Raw genomic sequence first — 27,627 nt, 5'->3', positions numbered from 1 at the left:
TTCTAAATATATAATCATGTCATCTGCAAACAGAGACCATTTGACTTCCTCTCTTCCTATCTGAATACCATTTATTGCTTTCTCTTGCCTGATTGCCCTAGCCAGAACTTCCAATTCTATGTTGAACAGGAGTGATGAGAGGCAGCATCCTTGTCTTCTGCCAGTTTTCAAAGGGAATGCTTCCAGTTTTTGCCCATTCAGTATAATATTGGCTGTGGGTTTGTCATAAATTGCCCTTATTATTTTGAGATACGTTCCATTGATACCTACAGTTTATTGAGAGTTTTTAGCATGAAGGACTGTTGAACTTTGTTGAAGGCCTTTTCTGCATCTATTGAGATAATCATGTGGTTTTTGTCATTGGTTCTGTTTATGTGATGGATCTCTTTTATTGATTTGCGTATGTTGAACCAGCCTTGCATCCCAGGGATGAAGCCAACTTGATCGTGGTGGATAAGGTTTTTGATGTGCTGCTGGATTTGGTTTGCAGTATTTTATTGAGGATTTTTGCATCAATGTTCATCAGGGATATGGGCCTGAAATTTTCCTCTTTTGTTGTGTTTCTGCCAGGTTTTGGTATCAGGATGATGCTGGCGTCATAAAATTAGTTAGGGAGGATTCTAAGAGAGAATTTTATAGCAACAAATGTCTACATCAAAAAATATATCAAATAACCTAATGTATCTTAACAAATGAAAATGGAAACAACATAACAAAAGCTATGGAATATAGCGAAAGCAGTTCTAACAGGATTAAAAAAAATACTTGGACTGTTAGAGAAAACTAAGGGAATTTCATAGCAACAAATGTCTACGTTAAAAAATATCTCAAATAACCTAACATACTTCAAGGAACTAGAAAGACAAGAACAAACTAAGCTCAAAGTTAAGAGAAAAAAGAAAATAATAATGATCAGGGCAGGAATAAATTAAATAGAAGCTAGAAATATAGATCAACAAAACTGAGTTGTTTTCTGTGTTTGTTTGTTTTGAATTTCAACCTTTACTTTAGACAGAGGGGATACATGTGCAGGTTTGTTACACTGGTATACTACATGATGCTGAGGTTTGGGGTACAGATCCTGTCAACCATGCAGTGAGCACAATAACCAATTGGTGACTTTTCAATCCATACTCCCCTGCCTGCCTCTCCTCTCTAGTAGTATACAGTATCTATTGGCCCCATCTTTATGTCCATCTGTACTCAACGTTTAGCTCACATTTATAAGTGAAAACATGCCATATTTGGTTTTCTGTTCCTGCATTAATTTAGTTAAGATTATGGCCTCTAGCTGCATCCATGTTGTTACAAAGAACATAGTTTCATTCTTTTTATGGCTAATGTAGTATTCCATGCCATATACGTACCACACTTTCTTTATCCAATCCACCCTTGATGGGCACCTACGTTGGTTCCATGTCTATGCTACTGTGAAAAGAGCTGCAATGAACTTGTGAGTGCATGTGTCTTTTTGGTAGAATGATTTGTTTTCTTTTGGATATATATCCAGTAATGGAATTGCTGGATCGAATGGTAGTTCAATTCTTAGTTCCTTGAGAAATCTCCAAACTGCCTTCCACTGTGGCTGAATTAATTTACATTCCCACCAACAGAGTATAAGCGTTACGTTTTCTCCACAGTCTTGCCAGTGTGTGTTATTATCTGGCTTTATAATAGCCATTCTAACTAGTGTGAGACAGTATCTCACTATGGTTTTGACTTGCATCTCTCTGATTAGTGATCATAAGCATTTTTTCATGTTTGTTGGCCACTTGTGTATCTTCTTTTGAGAAGTGTCTGTTAATATCCTTTGCTGCCTTTTTATTTTTATTTTTTTTAAAGACACGGTCTCGCCCTGTTGCCCAGGCTGGGGTGCAGTGGCGCAGTTTCAGCTCACTGCAACCTCTGCCTCCCGCCTTTGCCCATTTTTTAATGGGGTTGTTTTATGCTTGCTGATTTATTTAAGTTCCTTATAGATTCTTTATACAGTTCGTTATAGATTCCTTATAGATCTCACCTTGTCAGATGCATAGTTTGCAAATATTTTCTCCCATTCTGCAGGTTGTCTGTTTACTCTGTAGGCTGATGGCTTCTTTTGCTGTGCAGAAGCTCTTTAGTTTAATTAGGTCCCACTTGTCAATTTTTGTTTGTGTTGCTATTGCTTTTGGGGACTTAGCTAAAAATTCTTTGCCAAGACCAGTGTTGAGAAGGGGATTTCCTAGGTTTTCTTCTAGAAATATATATATATATTTTTTGAGACAGAGTCTCGCTCTGTTGCCCAGGCTGGTATGCAGTGGCGCAATCTCGGCTCACTGCAAGCTCTACCTCCAGGGTTCACGCCATTCTCCTGCATCAGCCTCCCGAGTAGCTGGGACTACAGGTGCCTGCCACCATGCCCGGCTAATTTTGTTTGTATTTTTCTAGTAGAGACAGGGTTTCACCGTGTTAGCCAGGATGGTCTCGATCTCCTGACCTCGTGATCCGCCTGCCTCGGCCTCCCAAAGTGCTGGGATTACAGGCGTGAGCCACTGCACCCGGCCTCTTCTAGAATTTTTATAGTTTGACATCTTACATTTAAGTCTTTTATCCATCTTAATTGTTTTACATGGTGAAAGGTAGGGGTCCAGTTTCATTATTTAGCATACGGCTAGTCAGTTATTCCAGCACTATTTATTAAATAGGGAATCCTTTCCCAATTGCTTTTTTTGGTTGGCTTTGTTAAAAATCAGATGGTTGTAGGTGTACAGATTTATTTCTGGGTTCTCTATTCTGTTCCATTGGTCTATGTGTCTGTTTTTGTACCAGTACCATGCTGTTTTGATTGCTGTAGCCTTATAGTGTAGTTTGAAGTCAGGTAATGTGATGCTTTCAGCCTTGTTCTTTTTGCTTAGGATTGCTATTTGGGCTTTTTGGTTCCATATAAATCTTAGAGTAGTTGTTGGTAATTCTGTGACATTGGTAGTTTGGTAAGAATAGCATTGAATCTGTAAATTGCCTTAGGTAGCACACCTATTTTAAAGATACTGATTGTTCCAGTCTATGAGCATGGAATGTTTTTCCATTCACTTTTGTCATTTCTGATGTCTCTCAGCAGTGTTTTCTAGTTATCCTTGTAAGAGATCTTTCACATTATTGATTAGCTGTATTCCTAGGTAATCGAATTTTTTTGTGCTGATTGTAAACGGGATTGTGTTCTTGAGTCTCAGCTTGAATGTTACTGGTGTTCAGAAATGCTACTAATTTTTTTTTGCATTGATTATTGAATCCTGAAACTTTTACTGAAGTCATTTATCAGTGTTAGGAGCCTTTTGGCAGAGTCTTAGGGCTTTCTAGGTATAGAATCATATCATCAGCAAAGAGAAATACTTTGACTTATTTTCCTTTTTGGATGCCCTGTATTTCTTTCCCTTGCCTGATTTCTCTGGCTAGAACTTCTACTACTATATTAAAAAGGAGGGGTGACAGTGGGCATCATTGTCTTGTTCTGGCTCTCAAGGGGAATGGTTCCAGCTTTTGCCCATTCAGTATGATGTTGGCTGTGAGTCTGTCATAGATGGTTCTTATTATTTTGAGGCATGTTCCTTTGACACCTAACCTGTTTTTTGTTGTTGTTGTTGTTTTTATCATAAGGAGATGTTGTATTTTCTGGAAAGTTTTTTCCTGTATCTATTGAGATGATCACATAGTTTTCGCTTTTAAATCTGTTTATGTGATGAATCACATTTACTGATTTGCATATGTTGAACCCACCTCGCATCCTAGGAATAGAGCCTACTTGATCATGGTGTATTAGCTTTTTGGTGTCCTTTTGGATTTGGTTTGCTAGTATTTTGTTAAAAATTTTTGCATCTATGTTCATCAGGGATACTGGCCTGAAATTTTCTTTTTTCATTGTGTCTCTGCCAGATTTTGGTATCAGGATGATGCTGGTTTCATAGAATGAGTTAGGGAGGAGCCTCTCCTCCTCAATTTTTCTTCTTCAGTGATCTAACACTGCTAGTGGGGTGTTGAAGTCTGCCACTATTATTGTGTGCTTGTCTTTTTGTAGGTTGAAAGAATTTGTTTTATGAGTTTATGAACTTTTTTTACACATTTCTCAAAAGAAGCCAATGTGTATATGGAAAAAATGCTTAATATCACTAATAATTAGGGAAATGAAAATTAAAACCACAATGAGATATCACCTCATACCTGTTAGAATGGCTATAATCAAAGACAAAAGATAACAGTATTGACAAGGATGTGGAGAAAATGGAGCCCTTGCATATTGGAGATGGGAATGGAAATAAGCAGAGCCATTATAAAAACAGTATGGAGGTTCTTAAAAAAACTAAAATTAGAACTACCGTATGACCCAGCAATCCCACTGCTGAATATATATCCAAGGAAAATGAAATCAGTATTTCAAGGAGATAGCTGCACTCCTGTGTTCACTGCAGCATTATTCAGAGTAGCCAAGATATGGAATCAACTTAAAATATCCATCAGTGAATGAATGGAGAAAGAAAATGTGGTATATGCAGACATACCTCCTTTCATTGCACTACTATTTTTTGTGCTAACAGATACTGTGTTTTCTACCAATTGGAGTTTTGTGGCAACCCTGCATCAGGCAAGTTTATTGGCACCATTTTTCCAACAGCATGTGCTCACTTCATGTCTCAGTATCACATTTTGGTAATTCTTATAATATTTCAAACTTTTTCATTATTATTATATCTGTTATTGGAATCTGTGATTAGTGATCTTTGATGTTACTATTGTAACTGTTCTGGGGCACCAGAAACTGCACCCATATAAGATTATGAACTAATTCAACAAATGTTGTATATCTTCTGACTGCTCCACTCCCGGCCATTCTCCTGTCTCTGTCTGTCTCCATGGGTCTCCCTATTACCTCAGACAAAACAATATTGAAATTAAGCCAGTTAATAACCCTATAATGGCCTCTAAGTGTCCAAGTAAAAGGAAGAGTCATATGTCTTCCATTTTAAATCAAAAGCTAGATATGATTAAGTTTAGTGAAGAAGCCATGTCAGAATCCAAGACAAGCTGAAAGCGAGACCTACTGAGGTAAACACTTAACCAAGTTGTAGATGCAAAGGAAAAGTACTTGAGCGAACTTAAAAGTGCTACTCCAGGTGAACACAATAATGATAAGAACGTGAAAAAGGCTTATTGCTGATATGGAGAAAGTTTGAGTGGTCTGAATAGAAGATAAAACTAGCCACTACATTCCTGTAAGCCAAAGCCTAATCCAGAGGAAGACTCTAACTCTCTTCAATTCTATGAAGGTTGAGAGAGATGAGAAAGCTGAAGAAGAGAAGTTGGAAGCTAGGTTTGTTCATGAAGTTTAAGGAAGCCATTTCCATAACATAAATGTGCAAACCACAAGTGCTAATGTAGTGAAACAAGTGCTGATGCAGAAGCTGTAGCAAGTTACCTAGAAGATCTAGCTAAGATAACTGATGAAGTGGCTAGACTAAACCACAGATTTTCAATGTAGACAAAAAAGCCTTGTATTGGAAGATGATGGCATATAGGACTTTAATAGCTACAGAAGTCAACGCATGGCTTCAAAGCTCCAAAGGACACGCCAACTCTCTTGTTAGGGTTGAATGCAGTTGGTGACTTTAAGTTGAAGCCAATGTTCATTTAGCATTCCAAAAGTCCTGGGGCCCTTAAGATTGATATTAAATCTCCTCTGCCTGTGCTCTATAAATGGAACAACAAATCCTGGATGACAGTACATCTGTTTACAACATGGTTTACTAAATATTTTCAGCCTGCTGTTAAGACCTACTCAGAAAACAAGATTCCTTTCAAAATATTTCTGCTCTTTGACAATGCACCTGATCACCCAAGAGGTCTGATGGAGATGAACAAAGAGATTAATGTTGTTTTCATGACTGCTAATACAACCTCCATTCTCCAGCCCATGAATGAAGGAGTAACTCTGATTTTCAAGTTTTCTTTTGAAACACATTTTGTAAACCTATAGCTGCCACAGATATTGATTCCTCTGATGGATCTGGACAAAGTATAGCTTTCTGGAAAGGATTCACCATTCTAGATACCATTATGAACATCCACAATTCATGAGAGGAGGCAAAAATATCCGTATTAATAGAAGTTTGGAAGAAGCTGATTGCAACCCTCATGAATGACTTTGAGGTGTTCAGGACTTCAGTGGAGGAAGAAACTAAAGACTCAGTTAAAAAAAAAAAAAGGCAATAGAACTAGATTTAGAAGTGAAGCCTGAAGATGTGACTGAATTGCTGCAATCTTATGATGAAACTTTAATAGATGAATACCTGCCTATGATGGATGGGCAAAGGAAGTGGTTTCTTGAGATGGATTTACTCCTAGTGAAGATGCTGTGAACACCGCTGAAATGACAACAGAGGATTTTAAATATTTCACAAGTTTAGTTGATAAAGCACAAGAAGGTATGAGAGGGCTGACTCCAATTTTGAAAGAAGTTCTAATGTGGGTAAAATGCCATCAAACAGCATCACATGCTACAGAGAAATCTTTTGTGAAAGGAAGAGTCAATTGATGTTGCAAACTTCATTTTTGTCTTCTTTTAAAAAATTGCCACAGCTACCCCAACCTCCAGCCACCATACCCCGATTAGTCAGCAGCCATCAACATTGAGGCAAGATCTCTACCATCAAAACGATTATGACTTAATGCAGGCTCAGATGATCATTAACATTTTTAAACAATATAGGATTTTCTAATTAAGGTCTGTACACTTCTTTTTAAGACATGCTACTGCATACTTAATAAAGTATAGTGTAAATGTAACTTTCCTATGCACTGGGAAACAAAAACATCTGTGGGACTCATTTTATTGCAATATTCATCTTATTGTGGGGGCTTGGAACTGAACCCACTGTATCTCCAAGGTATGCCTGTATACACAATAGAATACTATTAAGCCCTTTAAAAAAAATCTGAAAATTCTGTCATTTGCAACAACATGGATAAACCTAAAGAACATTATGTTAAACAAAATAAATCAGGCGCAGAAAGAGAAACACCACATGATCTCACCCAAATGTGGAATGTAAAAATGTTGATCTCATAGAAGTAGAGAGTAGCATGATGGTTACCTGGGCCTGGTGTGGGGCAGGGAGGAGTGGTTGGGGAGGTATTGGTCAAAGGATACAAATTTCAATTAGAAAGAAGTTCAAGCAATCTATTGTAAAATACGGTGAGTGTAGCTCATAACATATTGTACTAGGTTAGTGCAAAAGTAATTGTGGTTTTTGTGATTAAATTGCAAAAACCACAATTACTTTTGCACCAGCCTATACTGTGCTAAGAAAAATGCGGGATGTTAGCCTCATCAAATATGGAAGAGAAACAACCTGTAGTCAAAAGGGAGTGATTTGTTAAGTGGTACCTGTCTATCTCGTAACTAGACGTACCAACCAGGGAAGGGCAAAGTATGGAAAGGGGTAACTTTTGTGCTTCCAAAGTAGCTAAGCAGAAGTGGGGAAGCAGTTTTGTCAAATGATCTTTGATTAGGCAAACACCGAGTTTTAAAGAGGCTGTCAAGTTGAGGCCACTTGGTCCATTAGCTGGTGCAGCAAGACCACTACTCAACATTTTCATACTGCCACAAGATTGCTCCTCTAATGGAGTAATGCCCTAGTTTCTCGGAGATGCTGTAAGTGGCATGATGTTACCTAATGCTTAGGCTTAGTTTGATTTCTGGGTCCACCATATGTGCTCTTAAGATGTCAACCTTTTTTTTTTTTTTTTTTTTTTCATTTAAAAGGATAGTACCTGCTCCCTCTAACCACCTCACCCCATTCTTGATGTTTTATCCTTTGGAAAGAACAAGGCTACGATGTAGTGACTACTGTCTGTGTCTCCTGTGTGTGTCTGTTCTTGTCACAAATGTATCTGGGGACGCTGGATGCACTGATTTTCTGTAATAAAGTTTTTTAATCACTCTTCCCAAAAAGTAAAAAATAAAACAAAAAAAAATGCTGGATGTTAAGTGTTCTCACCACAAAAATCGTAACTATGTGAGGCAATGCATATATTAATTAGCTAGATTTAGTTATTCTCCAATGTATATATACAACACATCATACAGTATGATAAACATATACAATTTTATCTATCAATTTAAAAAATACAAACAGAAAAACTAAAGAAATATTTTTTAAAATACCAATATTTATCATACTAAAGAAATGGCATAATACAATATACATACCCAGTCAAATATATGTGTAAGCACATTGATAGGTATCTCATCCAAACATTTTGTGGCCATGTTTACTGATGGGAAGTGCCAGGATAAGGACCAAAAACTCAGACCTGGTGTCTTAAGTTTTAAGTCAATTTATCTTGTCCAGAACTAGAAAAATGAGATGGCTGACTCCCTTTCTTCTTTTATCTATTAAAGTTGTTTTTTCAAATCATGCCAAAACTGCAGGGCCAGGAGCAGTGGCTCACACCTGTAATCCCAGTACTTTGGGAAGCTGAGGTGGGTGGATCATTTGAGGTTGGGAGTTTGAGACCAGCCTGGCCAATATGGTGAAACCCCATCTGTACTAAAAAAAAAAAAAAAATACAAAAATTAGCTAGGTGTGGTGGCATGAGCCTGTAATCCCAGCTACTCAGGAGGCTGAGGTGGGAGAATTGCTTGAACCCAGGAGGTGGAAGTTGCAGAGAGCTGAGATGGCACCACTGCACTCCAGCCTGGGTGACAGAGCAAGACTCCATTTCATAAAAAAACAAACAAACAAACAAAAACTTCAGAGGTAGGTATACCATTTGCTTAGCATGTTGATTCATGGCATCAATTCTGGCATTAGATTATTGGAGTTTATATTTCACTTACTGTGGATATCAGGTACGCCATTTAACTTCTTTATGACTTGATTTTCTAATCAGAAAATGGAGATGTAGTATCTCCTTTATACTTTTGCTATGAGGATTAAATGAACACAAGGAAAGTACCTGGCATAGTGCCAGTCATTTAGTAATAGTATCATATTTTTCACTATGATATAGCTTTTGTCTCCTGAGAATTATTTCTTCCATTTAGCCAAATGCCTTGCATTTGATAGATGTTTAATGATTAGACCCTGGAATAGATGTATCTTTATCTATGTATTTTAATAGGCTTCATATTTTATTTTAGTTCTATTTCTACAGGTAACAAAGGCTTTGTATTTTTAAGCAGTTTTAAATTCACATCAAAATTGACCAAAATGTAGAGAAAGCTCCTATATGCCCCCGTCCCTGCTCATGCACAACCTCCCCCATTATCAATGTCCTGCACCAGAGTAGTACATTTCTTATAGTTGATGAACCTACACATGATTATCATCCAAAATCCATAGTTCACATTAGGGTTAACTCTTGCTGTTTTACACTATGAGTTTTGACAAATGCATAATGACATGTATTCATCATTATGGTACCATTCAGAATAGATTCACTACCCTAAACACAGTCTGTGCTCCATCTATTCATTCCCCCTACCTTCTAGCCTCTGGCAACCACTGATATTTTACTGTCTCCTTAGTTTTGCCTTTTTCTGAATGTCATATAGTTGGAATCATAGAGTTCACAGTCTTTTCAGATTGGCTTCCTTCACTTAGTAATATGCATTTAAAGTTCTTCCATATCTTTTCATGAATAATACTATATTGTCTGGATGTACAACATTTATACTTTTACCTGCTGAAGAGTATCTTGGTTGCTTCCCAAGTTTCAGCAATTATGAATTAAGCTGCTATGAATATCCACGTGTAGGTTTCTGTGTAGTCATGAGTTTTCAACTCTTTTGGGTAATACCATGGAACACAATTACTGGATTGTATGGTAAGAGTATGTTTAGTTTTCTAAGAAACTGCCAAGTTTTATTCCCAAATAGCTATACCATTTTGCATCTTCATCATCAATGAATGAGAGCTGCTGTTGCTCCACATCCTTGCTAGCTTTTAGTGTTGTCAGTCTTTTGGATTTTTCACCATTCTAATAAATATGCAGTGGTATCCCCTTGTTGATAGTTTGTGGCAAAATACATAAAACATCAAATTTATCATCTTAATCATTTTAAGTGTACAGTTCAGTAGTATTAAGTACATTCTCAGTATTGTGCAACCAATCATCAGAACACTTCATCCTGCAAACGTGAAACTATACACATTGTATTTGTTTGCTAGAGCTGCCAAAACAAAGTGCCACAGGCTGGGTGGCTTAAACAACAGAAATTTATTTTCTCACAATTCTGGAAGCTAGAAGTCCAAGATCAAGGCATTCATTGGCCCACTTGGTTTCTTCAGAGGCCTTGCTCCTTGGCTTACAGATGATCACCTTCCTGCTGTGTCCTCACATGGTCTTTCCTCTGGGTGGGAGCGTCCGTGGCGTCTCTTTGTATATCCAAATTTCCCCTTTCTCATAAGGCCCCCAGTCAGATTAGATCAGGTCACAGCTTAATTTTAGCTTAATTATCTTCAAACGCCCTATCTCCAAATACAATCACATTGTTAAGTATGGAGGTAAAGTCTTCAACATATGAATTTTGGGGGACACATTTCAGCCTCTAACATCCATTAAGCAACAAATTCCATTCTGTCTTCCCTCAACCCCTGGTAACCACCCTTCTACATTCTGCCTCTATGAATTTGACTACTCTAGGTACCTCACATAAGTGGAATCACACAGTATTTATCTTTTTTTGTGACTGATTTCACCTAGCGTGATGTCCTCAAAGTTCATTATGTTGCAGCATATGTCAGCATTTTCTTCCTTTCTAAGGCTGAAGAATATTCCATTGTATATATACCATCTTTTGTTAAGCTACTCATCTATTGATGGACATTGGGATTCCATCCACATTTTGGCTATTATGAATGCTGCTGTTATGAACACAGGTGTATACACACCTTCTTGAGGCCCTGCTTTCAATTCTTTGGGTATACACCCAGGAGTTGAAGGGTCCTGAGAATCTGTAAGCACACACTAAAGTTGTGGCTGTAGTACCCACATATCTCTCCTTAGGCTAATTCTACCTTAAAATGTTTGCCCGGTATTATAAACTAGGATCTTTTGTTGTTGTTGTTGTTGTTGTTGTTGTTTGAGAGAGAGTCTCGCTCTGTCACCCAGGCTGGAGTGCAGAGGCGCGATCTTGGCTCACTGCAAGCTTCGCCTCCCGGGTTCATGCCATTCTCTTGCCTCAGACTTCTGAGTAGCTGGGATTACAGGCGCCCGCCACCATGCCCGGCTAATGTTTTTTTGTATTTTTAGTAGAGACGGGGTTTCATCGTGTTAGCCAGGACGGTCTCGATCTCCTGACCTCATGATCCGCCCGCCTCAGCCTCCCAAAGTGCTGGGATTACAGGCATGAGCCACCGTGCCCGGCCAAACTAGGGTCTTAAATTATTTATTTATCCCAGGATGTATGTAACTCAGGCTATCATAAACGGGTATGCATCAGGGACCTGTCAGATAAGACGCACCATACTTTATCACATTAACTCAGGTATCATTCAGGTAATTTGTAAGTTAAAGAATTATAATAAAGGAGATAAACAATCTTCATCATGCATAAAAAAGCTCAAGGTGACACCAAACTGGCAAATAAGATGTACAAATTTAGTTATAACTTACATTTAATAGGAATTTTCAAAACAACATACAGATACATAGTCATGACTATCTTAACAGTTATTCAAATTCTTAACTGTGAACAAGTGGAATCCTAGCTTAATTTATGCAATAACAGAATTTGCCACCAATACCCTCATTTTCAGGAGCACAGTACCTCCCTCTTTTCCACAATGGGCAGAGGAATAAGAATAATCATGCATTTTTCCATGCCCTTACACAAATGGAAACCTACCTACATACATTTATTTTTGAAGATGACTGAAAGATGGTATAACAGAGAATAACAATAAATGGTCTAGTTTTGAATCTTAGCTCTCACTTTCTACTGTATAACTCCAGGCAAGTTATCTAACCTATCTTGGCCTACTTAACTAGAAGTTTCTTACGCTGTGAAATGGGGCTATTCTGCCAAAATGTTCACTGTTGTTAAGAGGATAACATTAGCTAAGGGCATGTAAAATGTTTTGCATATAGTAAGTTCTTGATATATATTAGCTATTAATAGCATGAACTGGCAAACCACATAGCTTGAAATAACCATGATATAATTTCTTATCTCACTGGAATAAAGAAATAATAACTATCCCACCTCCACTATTGTAAATGAGACTATATGGTGTGGGTGAAGCTGCGGAGATAATGAATAAACTTTCCTCAAATCACTTTCAATTTCTTTCTTTTGCTTCCTAATTGTTAAGTTACACTATAACAGCTTTATTAAAATTGATTTTCTGTGTTGAGCCATGTTTTTTTTTTTTTGAGACACAGTTTTGCTTGTCGCCCAGGATGGAGTGCAGTGGTGCGATCTCGGCTCACTGCAACCTCCGCCTCTTGGGTTCAAGCAATTCTCCTGCCTCAGCCTCCCAAGTAGCTGGGATTATAGGCACCCACCACCACACCTGGCTAATTTTTTTGTATTTCTAGTAGAGAGGGGTGTCGCCATGGTGGGCAGGCTGGCCTTGAACGCCTGACCTCAGGTGATCCGCCCGCCTCAGCCTCTCAAAGTGCTGTGATTACAGGTGTGAGCCACCACGCCTGGCCAAGCCATGTTTTCAATTAATTATACTATTAAGAAGAAATGTGTCACTAATATACAACCTTACATTCTTATTCTCCAGCAGTATAAGACAGAAAAGAAATAGCATCTATGTGGTCTAGGCTACTTTATGATATCCAAAATATTTGAATATTTTACTTGAAGTCTGATATACTTTTTTTATTATTTGGGATATTCAAAAACTGTTTCTTCAAAGCTGGGTGAGGTGGCTCATGCCTGTAATCCCAGCACTTTGGGAGACCAAGGTAGGCGAATACATTTGAGCTCAGGAGTTCGAGACCAGCCTGGACAACATGGCAAAACCCTGTCTCTACTAAAAATACAAAAATTAGCCAGGCATAATGGTGTACACCTGTAGTGCCAGCTACTTGGGAGGCTGAGGCAGAAGAATCGCTTGAGCCCAGGAAGTGGAGGTTGCATTGATCTGAGATTGTACCACCGCACTCTGGCATGGGCGACAGAATGAGACCCTGTCTCAAAACAAACAAACAAAACCAACCAAAAAACCATATATATACATAGTTCCTTCAACTGCTTTTAAAAAGTCAAGTGTATAACTTAAAAGTTTCAAAAAAATTATGCTGATATATGCCCCCACCAAAGTAAGAATACAAGAAAAAGAAAATATGTCTTTATCATTTCAAATTAGAGGAAATTTATAATTGTCAGTGTGAGTCCATCTTTAATATGTATTATCAAACATGTCTTACCAAAGTAAGAATACAAGAAAAAGAAAATGTGTCTTTATCATTTCAAATTAGAGGAAATTTATAATTGTCAGTGTGAGTCCATCTTTAATATGTATTATCAAACATGTCTTAATGGGCCGGGTATGGTGGCTCAGCACTTTGAGAGGCTAAGGCGGGCGGATCATTTGAGGTTGGGAGTTCGAGACCAGCCTGGCCAACATAGTGAAACCCCATCTCTATTAAAAATACAAAAATGAGCCGGGAATGGTGGTGGGCACCTGTAATCCCAGCTATTTGGGAGGCTGAGGCAGGAGAACTGCTTGAACCCAGGAGGCAAAAGCTGCAGTGAGCAGGGATCACACCACTGCACTCCAGCCTGGGCGACAGAGTGAGGCTTCATCTCCAAAAAAAAAAACCTCTTAACGATCTTTTACTATGGTGTACAATAAGAAATATCATTAGAAAGATTTCAGTGTAAGATTTTTACATATATAAGTATATATAAATAAATGAAAAAGATGTAAAATACATAAAATGTATGTTTTTCATACATATATACAAAAACTAATGACACTCAAACTCTTTTCTAGGAGTATAAAGTCATTAATATGAGACATAGTGTTATTGTAGAAACCTTCGAATTTTTAAGAGAGTTCCAGAATGAATAAAGCAATTATTGTTATGAAATATCATACTTTATATCCCACTCACTGCCTCTGTGACTTCTGTAGGTCAATTATATGGCCACAGATGAAACAGGAGGAAGCTAAAGAATTTCAAGTCAAGAAAGGGCAAAGTTACACCATATCCTGAGGCAAGCTGAGGGAGAAGACCTCAAAATCTGGTCATCAGAGTTCAGTTTCATCCGGAAAACTCCAAACTTCCCTGATTTTCTTACAATAAAATCACAGGCTACAACTGAATTTCTAGATTTTGAACAGCAGTTTGCAACCTGTACTTTGTAACATTCCTGGCTTTCTCTGATAACGTCATGACTTCCTGTGAAATTCTTTAAACAGAATCCATTTTAATTCACTACAGTTTAAATACTACCCATGCCATACATCACTTTCAGGGAGAGAAAGGAAAAAGGGGCTGTGGTGGAAAAAAGAGAACGAGGAATTTCTAGAGGTGGGAAAAAAAATTCCAGGAATAACATTTCAAAAAGAAAATAGTAGAAATTACTTACCAAAATGCAAATTATGTGCAGCATGCCTCACTTGTATGAAGTTGAACAATTTAGATAATTCAGTTCAACAATCACTGACTGAACACCAACTATATCCAGGGAACGGAGAGGGGACTGAAAGATCTACTTCCCCTTGGGCTACACTGGAGGAGGGCCTCTAGCAAAAGAGTTGGCCCCTGCAAGTCTTGGCCCTTACATTCAGGGAGCTGCCACTGCTTTATGCAGAGCCTGGAGGATGCAGTGACACTCTCTAGCCAGGTAAGGTGGTCCAGGCACTCCCCTGGGTGCTGGTCCCAATCCTCCAAGTAAGGCCACATTTAGGGAGTCAAAGGGGATTTGCAGTGATTACTGACCGGTTAGTACTTTTTGTTTGTTTCTAAAACTTTGGTTCTTAAACTTGGCGCACAGAGTGACCACATTCTCTTTATCCTGAGCGCTGTTGAATTCTTCCAAATCCTTCCTAGATCGGTTAAGTCATTCTGTATGACAGAACAGCTTTTGATGCCTGCTCCTGTTTGAAAAATCTGAACGCAGTAAAGGACGACGCAGGGAGAAAGTTTACTGAGCACTTCCACCTCTTTGGGTGAAAGTTGTAAAATATGCCCTTTTTGTGTGACAGCAGATCTCATTTTTAGAAACCCATGCCACATGCCACATGAAGTCACAAATCAAATACCGCTCCTAACAGGGTGATGAAAGAAGTGCATAAGGAAGACAATACTATTTTATCGGGGAGGGGCGTGGAAAGAAGTAGTCTTTTTTTTTTTTTTCCTTTCATCTGGTAGAGATGGCAGACTGGGTTTTGTTTTTCCTCCTTTTTATTTAAACTACAGGAACATGGTTCCAACTGGAATCGCCTATTAAAACCATCCATTCTTAACAGCAAAATCGATATCCACGGTGTCTCCGGGCAAAGCGCCCGTTACCCCGTGAGCCTCTGCCACAGGTGGACGCCGAGCAACAGACACAGGGTTGCCCTCAGGTCCCTGCGCCCGGAGACAGAAGCCACGCGGGCGCGCTCGAGGTCCTGGGCTCTTTGTCGAGGGCCCGGCGCCACGCCGGGCCCTATTGGTTACGCGTCCGCTCGGGGCCATCCTGGTCCCTCGTCCCTCCCCCATCCCGGCGTCCAGGACCTGGGCGCTGGCCACATGGTCCTCGGACTGTCCGGTCCTGGGTCCCCGCTAGGCGCGTCTACACCACGCCGCTAGACCCACGCGGCAAGGGGCTGGGCTTCCCCGGGACCCACGGGTTCCGAAGTCCGCCCCCGTCCCCGCCTCCCGAGCTCACCGCTTTGAGATCCAGAACGCCGTCCTTGGCCTCCTGCAGCAGCGACACGAACTTGGTAGTGAGCAGCCCCAGGCTCTTCTCGTGCCTGCTGCTGCCGCTCCCGGCGCCCCCAAGCTGCAGCGGCGGCGGCTGAGGGGCTTGCGCCTGCGGAGACTGCGGCTGCGGCCGCTGGCCCTGCCCCTGCCCTGGCGGCGCCTGCTGGCCAGAGCTCGCGGGCTCTGCCGCCGCCATCGCGTCCGGGCCCCTCGGTGGTCGGGCCCCCGCGCACTTTCGCTCGCCGACCCCGCCCGCGGCCACCTGCCGGGTCGGCTCCGCTGCGGCCGCTTCCTGGCCGGTCGAGAGCGGCAGTACGGGTCGCTGGCTGCTGCAAACAACAGGTGTGCGGCGCCCACGGGAGTCTGGGCCGCTTGTCACGCCGGGCCTCCGCCCCCTCCCCAAGCCCGGGGAAGCGTGAATGAGGCCCACGACCGTGGGGGGAGGGGGTAGAAACGAGGAGAAGGGGCTGCGAGGGGTGGGGACCTGAGTTTAAATGGCAGGAAGTGACGCCGCCGCCCGCCGTTGCCTAGAAACACATTTTTCTGTAGGAAGGAGGAGCGCACGAGGAGGAGGAGGGGTGTCGGCGCGTGTGTTTCACACTCGCCTCCCTGGCGTTCGCGAGCTGACCCGAGGAATGGTAATCTCGCGGCAAAGCAGGGAGAAAAAAAGGAAATAAAAGAAAAAAGACTTTTATCTGGGCAGAAAGTCACAACGCCCAGCGGCCAAACGTTTTTGAGCCGTGAAGTTGGTTGACTGCTCAGTTTGCAGAGCTTCTGCAGTCGGTTACTTACTTTCTCTGGACGGTTTCTGCTATCTTGCTCTTTTCGAGCTCTAGCATCGTTTGCAAATACTTCAATGACTTGGACCAAGTGCAACGTTTTACTTCATAGCTCATCCTTTTAGATTCGGAGTACAGGAAAAGGCATCGTGGAGTGTTAGGGTTGGTTTTCATGAGTCCTTTCTAAGGCCTTTGCTTTCTACATAGAGAAACGCGTAGAGAGAGAAGTTGTGAATTGCCAAAGACATGCCGTTAGATTCCAGATCTCCTGTGTTTGACCAAAGTTCTTAGTATCTTATTTGAACCAAATTATATTGTATTTGGAATATTGGGTAGCCACAGGCCTTTGGACTTCAGTGATATTCCAAACCGTTGGTGGCAAATGACATCACGGAGATATGAGTAAAAGAAAGTTGGGAATTTTTTCCTCATTATATTACAAACTCTTGAGAATCCAGACTAAATTTTAAATGACTTGGTATCACACTGAACACTTTGAATATAGTAGACAATAAAGATTAGGTGAATGAGACCAGTAGCAGTGGCTTACGTCTGTAATCCCAGCACTTTGGGAGGCCGAGGCTGGCAGATCATTTGAGGTCAGGGGTTCGAGACCAGCCTGGCCAACATGGTAAAACCCCATCTCTACTAAAAATACAAACATTAAAATTAGCCGGGCATGATGGTGCCCGCCTATAGTCCCAGCTACTCCAGAGGCTGAGGCAGGAGAATCTCTTAAACTCGAGAAGCAGAGGTTGTGGTGAGCCAAGATGGCACCACTGCACTTCAGCCTGGGCAACAAAGTGAGACTCTGTCTAAAAAAAAAAAAAAAAAGAAAGGTGATTCCATATGGCAGTAATTAATCAAGAAGATTTCATGCAAAGAAAGATTTTGCTAAATTTTACATAACAATAACAAAAAAGGTCACTGAAGTCGCATCAAATACAACAGCAGCATTAACTAGTAAAGCTGAACACACCATTGATAACACATCATAGGCACAGAACTTTATAACCTTTATTAATAACCTATTCATGATAGCCTTTATTTTAATCAAATACATCTATAAACTTAAAATTGAAAATCTGAAGTAAAACATGAAAAATTCAGTTGATGCAACCATTTTCCAACAACCTATCTGAGAAAGGCTATCTCTATGTGATTTGACATGTTTTGCAAATTTATTGATTATTGTCAAATAGTATTTCTTAGAACATGCTGAATTAGGAAGATTCTAATTTGTTTTTAACTTTGTAACAGAACATTCTGTTACATGTGCAGGGACAGGAATTAATAAAACTAAATTTATTGATATTTTTAAAACTTACATTTCTATGGTGTCTTAGTTTGAGAAAGTACCATAAACCGGGTGACTTAAATAACAGAAATTAATTTTCTCACAGTTCTGGAGGCTGCAAGTCCAAGATCAGGAGGCTGCCGTGGCCAGGCTGTGGTGAGGGCCCCCTTCTTGGCTGTCGGATTGTGGCTTTCTCATTGTGTCCTCATGTGGCAGACAGAGAGAGAGAGACAGAACAGAGAGAGCACAAGCTCTCAGATGTCTTATAAGGGCACTAATTCCATCTGAGGGCTCAATCTTCATGACTTCATCTAAACCTAATCACCTCCCAAAGGCTTCACCTGCAAATACCATCACATTGAGGGTTAGGGTTTCAATATACAAATTTTTGGGAGATATAGTTCAGTTCATGGCATGTAATCCTATTTTATAGTAGCTATCTTGGTAATTTTTAAAAACAATATTTTTTAAATTTCAGCTTTAAAAGGTTTTCTACAATGCAATTATTAGTGATTCTAGAAGGTCAATTAAAAATTTATTTTGTACTGTTATTTGTGTTTTTCACAATGAATTTTTCATCTCTTTAGATTCCCTGGGGTTCAATTAGAAATTATTCACAAATTAGCAGCAATTTTAATTAGCATTCAAAATCTTATGTCTGTCTGAAGAGCTAAAAATCGCTTATACCAGTGGTTCCCAGACCTTAGGAAGAAAAATCATCTACAATGTTTGTTAAAAATGTAGATGCTTGGATCCAAACCCCAGGGATCAAATTAGCATTTGATATGAGAATATGACCTGTGAGTCCACATTTTTCACAGTTCAGATAATTCTAATGCACAACATAGTCACTCTTTGAGAAACACCAAATAGCACAATGAAAAATAATGCAATATATATTTTTCCTAAAAATCGACAAAGAACAGAGATTGATAATGCAAAATTTTTTTAATATTGCTAAATGTTTTTAAAAATTCTATTTTTAAAAAAAAACTAAGAAACATGATTTTTTAAAAGTTATGATACAAATAACCTTTAAGAACATGTTTTAAATCTAAATTTTGTAATCTAACTTTTATTTCTGTATCCTTTTGACTATAAAGGAAATAACTCTCAAAAGGCTGTAAAGTCCTACATCAGTGCCACTTCTGACAAAGGCTTAAAAATTATGTCCAACAAAAGTCAAAACTGGCTGGGTGCTCACGCCTGGCTGGGCACTCACTGTTTATAATCCTAGCACTTTGGAGGGCTGAGAGAGGAGGATCATTTGAGCCCAGGAGCTCAGGACCAGCCTGGACAACATGGCAAAAACCCATTTCTACAAAAACTACAAAAATTAGCCGGGTGTGGTAGTGCACACTTGTAGCCCCAGCCACTCGAGAGGCTGAGGTGAGAGGATCACTTGAGCCCAAGAGGTCAAGGATGTAGTGACCTGTGATCCTGCCACTGCACTCCAGCCTGGGTGATAGAGTGAGAATCTATCTTAAAAAAAAAAAAAAATTGAACTAAACTAAATTTCATTGACCTGTAAGGGTAATAAATGCATGACAGTAATCCTTCATTAAATTCAAATTATGCTGATTAGTTGGGTAGATACTATTACCTATTATAATATTGTTTATATGCCCCTGATTAAATTTTCTTTTTTAAATGCATTTTGGAAGTGCAGCTCCTTAGCTAGTTCAGGACTAAGAGGGAAGGCTTAAATATTTTGAAATAGACAGAACTATTTATTAGTCCACAGCTCTTTAAACTTATAGTATCTAACATTTGTGGAATTTCACAAATGCCATTTTTATAGAGATTCAGGATCAATTTACAATATGTACAGTTTTGTCATAATCTGGTAGTTAAATATTTAAGAATATCCAACACAATTTTGTTTATTGATGATGGCAGACGGGTTTTTTTTCTTTTTTTTTTTTTTGAGATGGAGTTTTGCTCTTTTTGTCCAAGCTGGAGTACAATGGCATGATCTCAGCTCACTGCAACCTCCGCTTCCCAGGTTCAGGCGACTCTCCTGCCTCAGCCTCCCTAGTAGCTGGGATTACAGGCATGTGCCACCACGCCCAGCTAATTTTGTTTTTTTTAGTAGAGACGGGGTTTCGCCATGTTGGTCAGGCTGGTTTCGAACTCCTGACCTCGGGTGATCCACCACCCTGGTCTGCTAAAGTGCTGGGATTACAGGCGTGAGCCACCACACCCTGCCATGCAGACTGATTTTTTAAGTGCATTAGCCCATTCGGTGATCATGAATGGTTGGAACTTGAAACTCTCAGATACCCTTTGAGCTAACAAATCTCCATCAAAAGGTTGCTACATCAACCCTAATACCTCCTTCTTGTAATCTAAATTAGTGAAAATAAAATACGGTTTTCCATTTTTCCTTTCAAAATTTTGAAACATACAGGCCAGGCACAGTGGCTCACACCTGTGATCCCAGCACTTTGGGAGGCCAAGGTGGGTGGATCACCTGAGGTCAGGAGTTCGAGGCCAGCCTGACCAACATGGTGAAATCCTGTCTCTACTAAAAATACAAAAAAGTAGCCAAGCGTGTTGGCATGTGCCTGTAATCCCAGCTACTTGGGAGGCTGAAGCAGGAGAATCACTTGAACCTGGGAGGCAGAGGTTGCAGTGAGCCAAGATCGCACCACTGCACTCCAGCCTGGACAACAAGAGTGAAACTCCGTCAAAAAAAAAAAGAAAAAATCTTGCAACATACAAACGTCTATCTTCTGCACTTTCTAGGTTAAAGAAAAATAAAAATATATGTTTCAAAGATTATGAATCCTTTTATTATGATAAACAACAATATTCTTTGCCCACTCATGATATGCTTGGTACAACAATATGAGAGAAAATGCATAGACTTTGTCTTCAGAAGTTTGTACCCTATAAGTAGAAACAGGAAATGCAGATTACACTCAAGCATACATAGAAATATAATTCATACACTAGAGAGATTTTAAGTTTTATTTAGCGACTACTACTCTACCTTTTTGCAAAACTTTATGAAGATTGCATCACTAAAGACAGCAAGCACACAGATTTTGTAAGTTCAGTAATGTTGACAAAATAATAGGTGATGCATGCCAACATTGTTAATACTGAGATTAGGAGGGGCTTTCCAGGATTTAGGTTACAAAGCAATGTTCTCTTCACCACTATTCAGGAAAAAAAAAATCTGACGATCAAAGAAGCCCCTCCTCAGACCACCAAAGGTTTAAAGAGAACGGAAAGAAGTGGTATAGACAGATCTCAAAGCCTCTCACCATGTCCTATTCTCAATGAGACATAGCCTAAGAAAACGGAATCTAAAAGCAAGACAGATACATTACCAACAAATACAGTAGTATGTAGATGAAAACAAAAAATGATTTAACAAAAATAAAATAATCCATTGAAAGCTGATATGGTTTGGATGTTTTGTCCTGTTTAAATCTCATGTTGAAATCTGATCCCCAATGTTGGAGATGGGGCCTGGTGGGAGGTGTTAGGGTCATGGGGGCAGGTCCCTCATGAGTGTCTTGGTGTGGTCCTAGTGGTAATGAGTGAGTTCTCACTCTGAGTTCAAAAGCTGGTTATTTAAATGAGCCTGGAATTTCCTCCTCTCAGTCTTGCTCCATCTATCGCTGTGTGAGACAGTGGCTCCTCTTGCCTTCCATCATGACCAGCAGCCTCCTGAGACCTTCACTAGAAGCAAATGATGGAGCTATGATTATACAGCCTGTAGAATCATGAGCCAAATAGCCCTCTTTTCCTCATAAATTTTCCAGCCTCAGGTATTCCTTTACAGCAACAAAAATAGACTAACACAAAAACCATGGCACTATAAAAGCAGACCATGGCAGGGTGGGACTGAGTAGGAGAGAAGGAATCATAACCATGAAGCATGTTGAAAGAATTGTCTACTAGAGGTAATATTGCCAGGCTGTGATTGAAATCCTAGAAAGATTTCAAAGATTCTCAAAATATTGGACCTAGACTCCCAAATTCTCAAGGTTGTAGAAACAACTATTTCGTTAGGTTTAAATAAAAAGATATTCTAATAGTTTAAAGAAATGGAGAAAAATTGAATTGCGCCTATAAATCACATGCTTACTTAATCTATGTGTATAATGACTGCAGTTGGTACATTCCTTGAAGGAAGACAAGGCAAAATTTAGTCTAATTGCAGATATAATGACTTTTCTTCTAAATATCACTTTTATGAAACCTGGTAGGAGCCCTAGTGGAAAACTGCACAGCAACCCCTTGGTGGAAAGAAACTGATACAGTGTATTGCTATGGGAAAAGGATGTTTTGGTTGGGTGAGCCTCAGATAAGACACCACAGATTGATGCCCCTATAATTCATTCTCAGTATGTATGTAAACCAGAGAGAGGGTGCCTGCTACAGAAAGGATTATTTTCATCTCTTTAAAGCCTGAACATATGCTCAACAAGACTCTGGGGCAAGGATCAGGGTGTTTATATTTGATTCTAGCCTTTGTTTCATAAGTTCTAATAAGTAGGTGTTTGTTTTGCTGTGTAGGTGGCTATCCCTGTATGCCTGAACCAGCAGGTCTTTCAGGAAGTAAGAACTGGGTGAGAGATTTGGTAAAGCACTCTAGGAAAGATACGGTATGAGCTATCTGCTGGGAAGAAATTAGATCAGACTGGGGCTTATATCCCAAGCTGTGACAATAAATGTTGGGAATAACAGCATGACTGGGACATAATGAAAGAACACAGTCAGATTCTAGGGACCCTCTAACAACTGTTAGATCTATGAACTCCAGAGGAGGCACATGGACAAAAATGATGGTTACATCCACCCCACTGCACGGAGTGCATAATTGCGAGTCAAGCCTTAGGATTAGGCATAGTAAGTGAGATCCCTTTTTCTCCTTCTCTCCACCAGTGTTATCAAGGAGTAACAATACTATATCTCCAAAAGAAGTTAAAAAATAAAGAAGATAATTAGGGATCACCATTAGAGTTCCAATCTATCTCTTTTGAATCCTCCAGTTATTTATGATCATCTCATAAATCATAAATTAGATGGAATATCAAGACTTCTCGATAAAAATCTACCAACTGAATTAAGTAGTCACAATATTGGCATCTTTACTCTGCTACACCTGGAACATGTGGATTCATCTACTATTTGTCAGAGATTTATTTACTGGGACTTGCAATGGTGGTATCAACCTAAGAATATTTACTTTGGGCACTCTGTTGCCCAGGCTGAGGCGCAGTGGCGTGATCTACGCTCACTGCAACCTCCGCCTCCTGGGTTCAAGTGATTCTCCTGCCTCAGCCTCCTGAGCAGCTGGGATTACAGGTGCATGCCACCACGCCCGGATAATTTTTGTATTTTTAGTAGAGATGAGGTTTCACCATATTGGCCAGGCTGGTCTTGAACTCCTGACCTCAAGTGAGCCACCTGCCTCAGCCTCCCAAAGTGCTAGGATTATAGAAAGGAGCCATCATGCCTGGCCGGGTATTTACTTTTATCCATTCCACTGACAATATTTAATATTAATAGAGTTTAATAAAGGAAGCTAGCAACTTTTCTTTATCCTCTAATACCTCAACAAAAAAAGAAAGGGATTAAACTGTTATCCCCAAAAAAACTCAGGGTCTGGCCATGTGAGTGACCATACTGGGACCCCAAGGGATGACAGCAATAGACTTTTTTCTAATTATCTTCCAGAATGTTAAACTGGAAACTGTTTCCATAACATCTCAATCTTGAAGGAGCTCAGCAGTCTTGGAGAGAACATATCTTGACTTTGGGAATTTGGTGAGTTGTATGCAGACTAGTGCACAAGCTGGAAAATAAATGCATAAACATAAGTACATAACAGTACATAAACTGAAAGACTAGGGACTTGGAGTTGAGATACTTCTATTTATTTATTTATTTAGACAGAGTCTTGCTCTATTTCCCAGGCTGAAGTGCGGTGGTGGGATCTCAGCTCACTGCAACCTCTGCCTCCTGGGTTCAAGCAATTCTCCTGTCTCAGCCTCCCGAGTAGCTGGGACTACAGGTGCCTGCCATCATGCCTGGCTAATTTTTGTATTTTTAGTAGAGACGTGGTTTCACCGGATTGGCCAGACTGATTTCAAACTCCTGACCTCAGGTGATCCACCCGCCTCAGCCTCCTAGAGTGCTGGGATTATAGGTGTGAGCCACCATGCCTGATCTGAGGTACTTTTAAATCAAGATTTTGGATTAAAAGATAGGATGCAGAGTAAGCAGCCCTTCATGGACCCCATGACCCAGAGAGCCAAATGATTTGTAAAACCTCTACCATCTTTTGAATCATCTCTAGGCAAACTGCACACACACGCATGCAGCATGGGTCAATATAATGCCAACTTCCCTATCACACAATGACCTGAGCTGCCTATTATGAACTGAGGATGATCAGCACCTCCTTCTCACAGATAAGTGAGCCTAATACTTTGTCAGGAAATAGAAATGGAATATTCAAAATTATATAAATGGTAACTAAGTTTCGCAGAGTGTTTGCTACCTTAGTGCACAGTAAGGATTCCACAGGTATCCTCATTTGTACATATCCATGTGATATTAGAGAACTACTCATTCCCTCCAGTAGGCTGAAGTAGACATAGATTAAACAGCAATAGAGAGTGCCATTGAGAGTGCCATGAGGAATCCTGGATCCTTATCTATTTATGGAATATAGCTAATATTATAGCTAAGTGGTCAGAACTGAAAATTTGGGAGTTTTAGGAATTGGTTCAGGCAAAAATTGGACTCATTGTCATATCTCACTCAAATTCATGTGTCACATATAGATGGATACCTGAAAAATAAAGGATAGGAAGCATAGAAAATAATGATGCCAATTTGGCATGGCCAAATACAGATGAGTACAACTTAACCTGAAGTAGATGCTATAACATCATTTTATCTATTATAGTTTTGAAATAGTACCAAGGATGGATGATGTGTTAATAAGGATGGCCTAGATTATGTTACAATAACAAATAAAATCTTGCATCTCAGAAGCTTAAAACATCATCATCTGCAGTGAAAACATATTGACCAGAACTAGTTGCATAGCCCCATCCAACCACAATGGTGCCATGAAATGTGCCTTAAATGGAACGAAACTCAAATACTTACAAACAGCACTAGTGATGGCATGTTTATGAAATGAGATTGCATAGATACTGTTGTGGCAAATCACTTCAACTACGAGCAAAAGAAGTCACACTTAAGGACTATATCAGAGAGATGTAAACAGGCAGAATTTGGTAAGAAAACTACATAGGAGCTCGCCAGCAGAGGGGCCTATAAAGGTCTTATCTAGGGTAGCTATTTAATAAGAATTTTATAGTTTCCATACTCAATGATAAGGTCCACAGCTGAAGTAAACTGCAGAGAGCTGTAGGCCATTGCTGCTCAAATTTGAGTGTAAATCCTTCACCTAGAGTACTTGTTAGGAATGTAGATTCTGGTTGGGCACGGTGGCTCATGCCTATACTCCCAGCACTTTGGGAGGCCAAGTCAGGCAGATCACTTCAGCATAGGAGTTTGAGACCAGCCTGGTCAATATGGTGAAACCCCGTCTCTACTAAAAATACAAAAATTTAGCTGGATGTGGTGGTGCAGGCCTGTAATCTCAGCTACTTTGGGAGGCTGAGGTGGGAGAATCGCTTGAACCCGGGAGACGGAGGCTGCAGTGAGCCAAGACGGCACCACTGCACTCCAGCCTGGGTGACAGAGTGAGACTCTGTCTCAAAAATAAATAAAAGCGTAGATTTTTATTCATCAAGTCTGGGGTGGAGCCTGAGAGTCTGCATAATTAAGAAGCTCCCAAGTTATGTAAATGTTCCTGATTCTCTGATCATACTTTGTAAGATCCAGTCTATCAATGATGGGCATTTAGGTTGATTCCATGTCTTTGCTTTTGTGAATAGTGCGGAAATGAACATAACACATGCACGTGTCTTTATAATAGAATGATTTATATTCCTTTGGGTGTATACCTAGTAATGGGATCTCTAGGTCAAATGGTATTTCTGCCTCTAGATCTTTGAGGAATCACCACACTGTCTTCCACAATGGTTTAACTAATTTACATTCCCACCGATAGTGTAAAAGCATTCCTTTTTCTCCACTACCTTGCCAGCATCTGTTGTTTATTTTTTGACTTTTTAATAATAATCATTCTGATTGGCATGACATGGTATCTCATTGTGGGTTTGATTTGCATTTCTCTAATCTCTGACCACATTTTGAGTAGCCAAAGTCTAAGCTGTTACAACATACCATTATGTTGTTTTTCCAGAATACTGTTCCTGGTTATAGACTCTATTAAAACAGCAGGCCTACCAATGGGGAATCAGATCACAGTATTATTTGTACTAACTGCCAGTGGGATCATGGGATGGTATACTATAGACACATGAAGTTTCAAAAGCCAAAGAAATTAACACTGGAAAGATTACTACCCATATTATAAGAAGTAGAACGTGAATTAAATCAAATATACTTTCAGATCTTAATTTCAATTAAGACAGTGGTGTCCTTCCTTCAAAGGATAAAAATCTCCCTGGATACCACTGTTTTCTTTCTCCCTTGGGCATTTACATGGGTATGGGACTATACTGAAATGTTGAAATGCTAACAGTGTATCAAAATGGGACTCAAAACCTGGTGATACAATAAATGTTGTGGAGGACCAGGGAGGATAGGATGGAATAGAATTGACTAATTCTATAAATACTATTTTAAAGTGGAATGCAGAGGAAATTTGTGAGCAATATGCCTACTGCCCTCTGCAACATCTGAAGGCATTTGGAGGGTGGTTGCCATAGCAGAACAACCATTCCAAGAAAACATTTCATGAGGCCAGGCACAGTGGCTCACACTTGTAATCGCAGCACCTTGGGAGGCCGAGGCGGGAGAATTGCTTGAGTCATGGAGTTCAAGGCCAGCCTGGGCAACATGGTGAGACCTCATCACTAAAAATAATTTTAAAAAATTAGCCAGGCATGGTGTCATGTGCCTGTCATCCCAGTTACTCAAGAGGCTGAGATGAGAGGATCACGTGAGCTGGGGCGACTGAGGTTGTAGCGAGCCAAGATCATGCCACTGCGCTCCAGCCTTGGTGACAGAATAAGACCCTGTCTTAAAAAAAGAAAAGAAAGAAAGAGAGGGAAGGGAAAGGAAGGGAAGGGAAGGGAAGGGAAGGGAAGGGAAGGAGGGAAGGAGGGAGGGAGGGAGGGAGGAAGGAAGGAAGAAAGAAAGAAAGAAAGAAAGACTCATCAAACTCTAAAATATTTGCAAAGTGATATTCTTGGGGGAAGGAATTCACCATCATGAAACAGTACCATTTATACTAAGAAAGCAAGAAAAGGTCTAAAGAGTTAGATGGTACAAGTAGCAGTGCAACATGTATTGGAATAACATGCAAGAAAGCAACTGAAGTGATAAAATCACCAAGTTGAGTGTTGCTATCATTCTGGAGGGCTAAAGTAGTCGTCTTCCAACATGAAAGTGCTTCCCACTTTCACCCCAAAGGTTTGTTCTTGGGTAGTGTACTTGTTCTCGGCCAACAAAAATTTCAATGGTTTAAATGCAGCTAGATATAAATCGCCATAACCTTGAAACAGATTCCAGGTGCAG

The 27,627-nt window shown here is 40.0% G+C and overlaps 1 protein-coding gene and 1 long non-coding RNA gene across 4 annotated transcripts in view; one reads left to right on the top strand and one right to left on the bottom strand.

Moving 5' to 3' along the window:
- E2F5 (E2F transcription factor 5) overlaps positions 1-16,464 on the bottom strand; it is a 45,317-nt gene extending 28,853 nt beyond the window's left edge. For all 3 annotated transcript variants that reach the window (XM_033202288.1, XM_033202289.1, XM_033202290.1), the window contains exon 1: positions 15,869-16,464. In XM_033202288.1, the coding sequence (XP_033058179.1) occupies positions 15,869-16,099 (231 nt within the window). In that variant the 5' untranslated portion in view covers positions 16,100-16,464. The remainder of the gene's footprint in view (positions 1-15,868) is intronic.
- Positions 16,464-21,390, top strand: LOC117078799. Its single transcript, XR_004435164.1, has 3 exons — positions 16,464-16,682; positions 20,997-21,031; positions 21,152-21,390. It is a non-coding gene; the product is annotated as an uncharacterized LOC117078799 (long non-coding RNA).
- Positions 21,391-27,627: the final 6,237 nt, after the last annotated feature.

This window comes from Trachypithecus francoisi, unplaced genomic scaffold (genome assembly GCF_009764315.1).
Source record: "Trachypithecus francoisi isolate TF-2019V2 unplaced genomic scaffold, Tfra_2.0 Lachesis_group7, whole genome shotgun sequence".
Classification (NCBI taxonomy): Eukaryota; Metazoa; Chordata; class Mammalia; order Primates; family Cercopithecidae; genus Trachypithecus; species Trachypithecus francoisi.
This window is presented reverse-complemented; position numbering and strand designations above follow the sequence as displayed.